This window comes from Eurypyga helias, unplaced genomic scaffold (assembly GCF_000690775.1).
Source record: "Eurypyga helias isolate BGI_N326 unplaced genomic scaffold, ASM69077v1 scaffold18744, whole genome shotgun sequence".
Lineage (NCBI taxonomy): Eukaryota > Metazoa > Chordata > Aves > Eurypygiformes > Eurypygidae > Eurypyga > Eurypyga helias.
Genome location: NW_010245833.1, coordinates 10,521 through 10,923, shown reverse-complemented (window position 1 = coordinate 10,923; position 403 = coordinate 10,521). Strand labels below are relative to the sequence as shown.

The 403-nt window shown below is 64.3% G+C and overlaps 1 protein-coding gene across 1 annotated transcript in view; it reads left to right on the top strand.

The window, feature by feature from the left end:
- Positions 1-4: 4 nt before the first annotated feature.
- The window catches only part of LOC104508551 (histone H1oo), a gene marked incomplete at its 5' end in the record, with an annotated part of 1,365 nt that continues 966 nt past the window's right edge, over positions 5-403 (top strand). Inside the window, 3 exon segments of the mRNA XM_010150209.1 lie at positions 5-129; positions 131-170; positions 259-391. Coding sequence (XP_010148511.1) covers positions 5-129; positions 131-170; positions 259-391 — 298 coding nt within the window.

The following is a 403-nucleotide window of genomic DNA, read 5'->3' as shown; positions in this document are numbered from 1 at the left end:
CGAGGCGCTGCAGGCCCAGCATGACAAGAAGGGTGTCTCTGTCATTGCCATCAAGCGGTTCATCCTGGCCAAGTACCCCAGCGTGGACCCCATCCGCCTCAAGTACCTGCTGAAGCAGGCGCTGACCAACCCACAACTCCACTGCTGTGGGGGCCACCGGCCGCTTCAAGGTGAGTGGGGGGGCTGCTGACCCTGGAGCAGCAGGGCTGGGGGCTGAGGTGCTGCCCAGCCTCACTTCTGCTCCTCTCTTGCTCCCAGTTAGCCCCCAAGAAGCTGCAGCACAAGCAGCCGTCAGCCAAGGCGGATCCCGATGGAGGACAGGCCCCCAAGCAGGGACAGAAGGAGAGCACCAAGCACCCCTGGGCCCTGGCCATGGGTGCACAACAGCAAGGTAAAGGGCCGG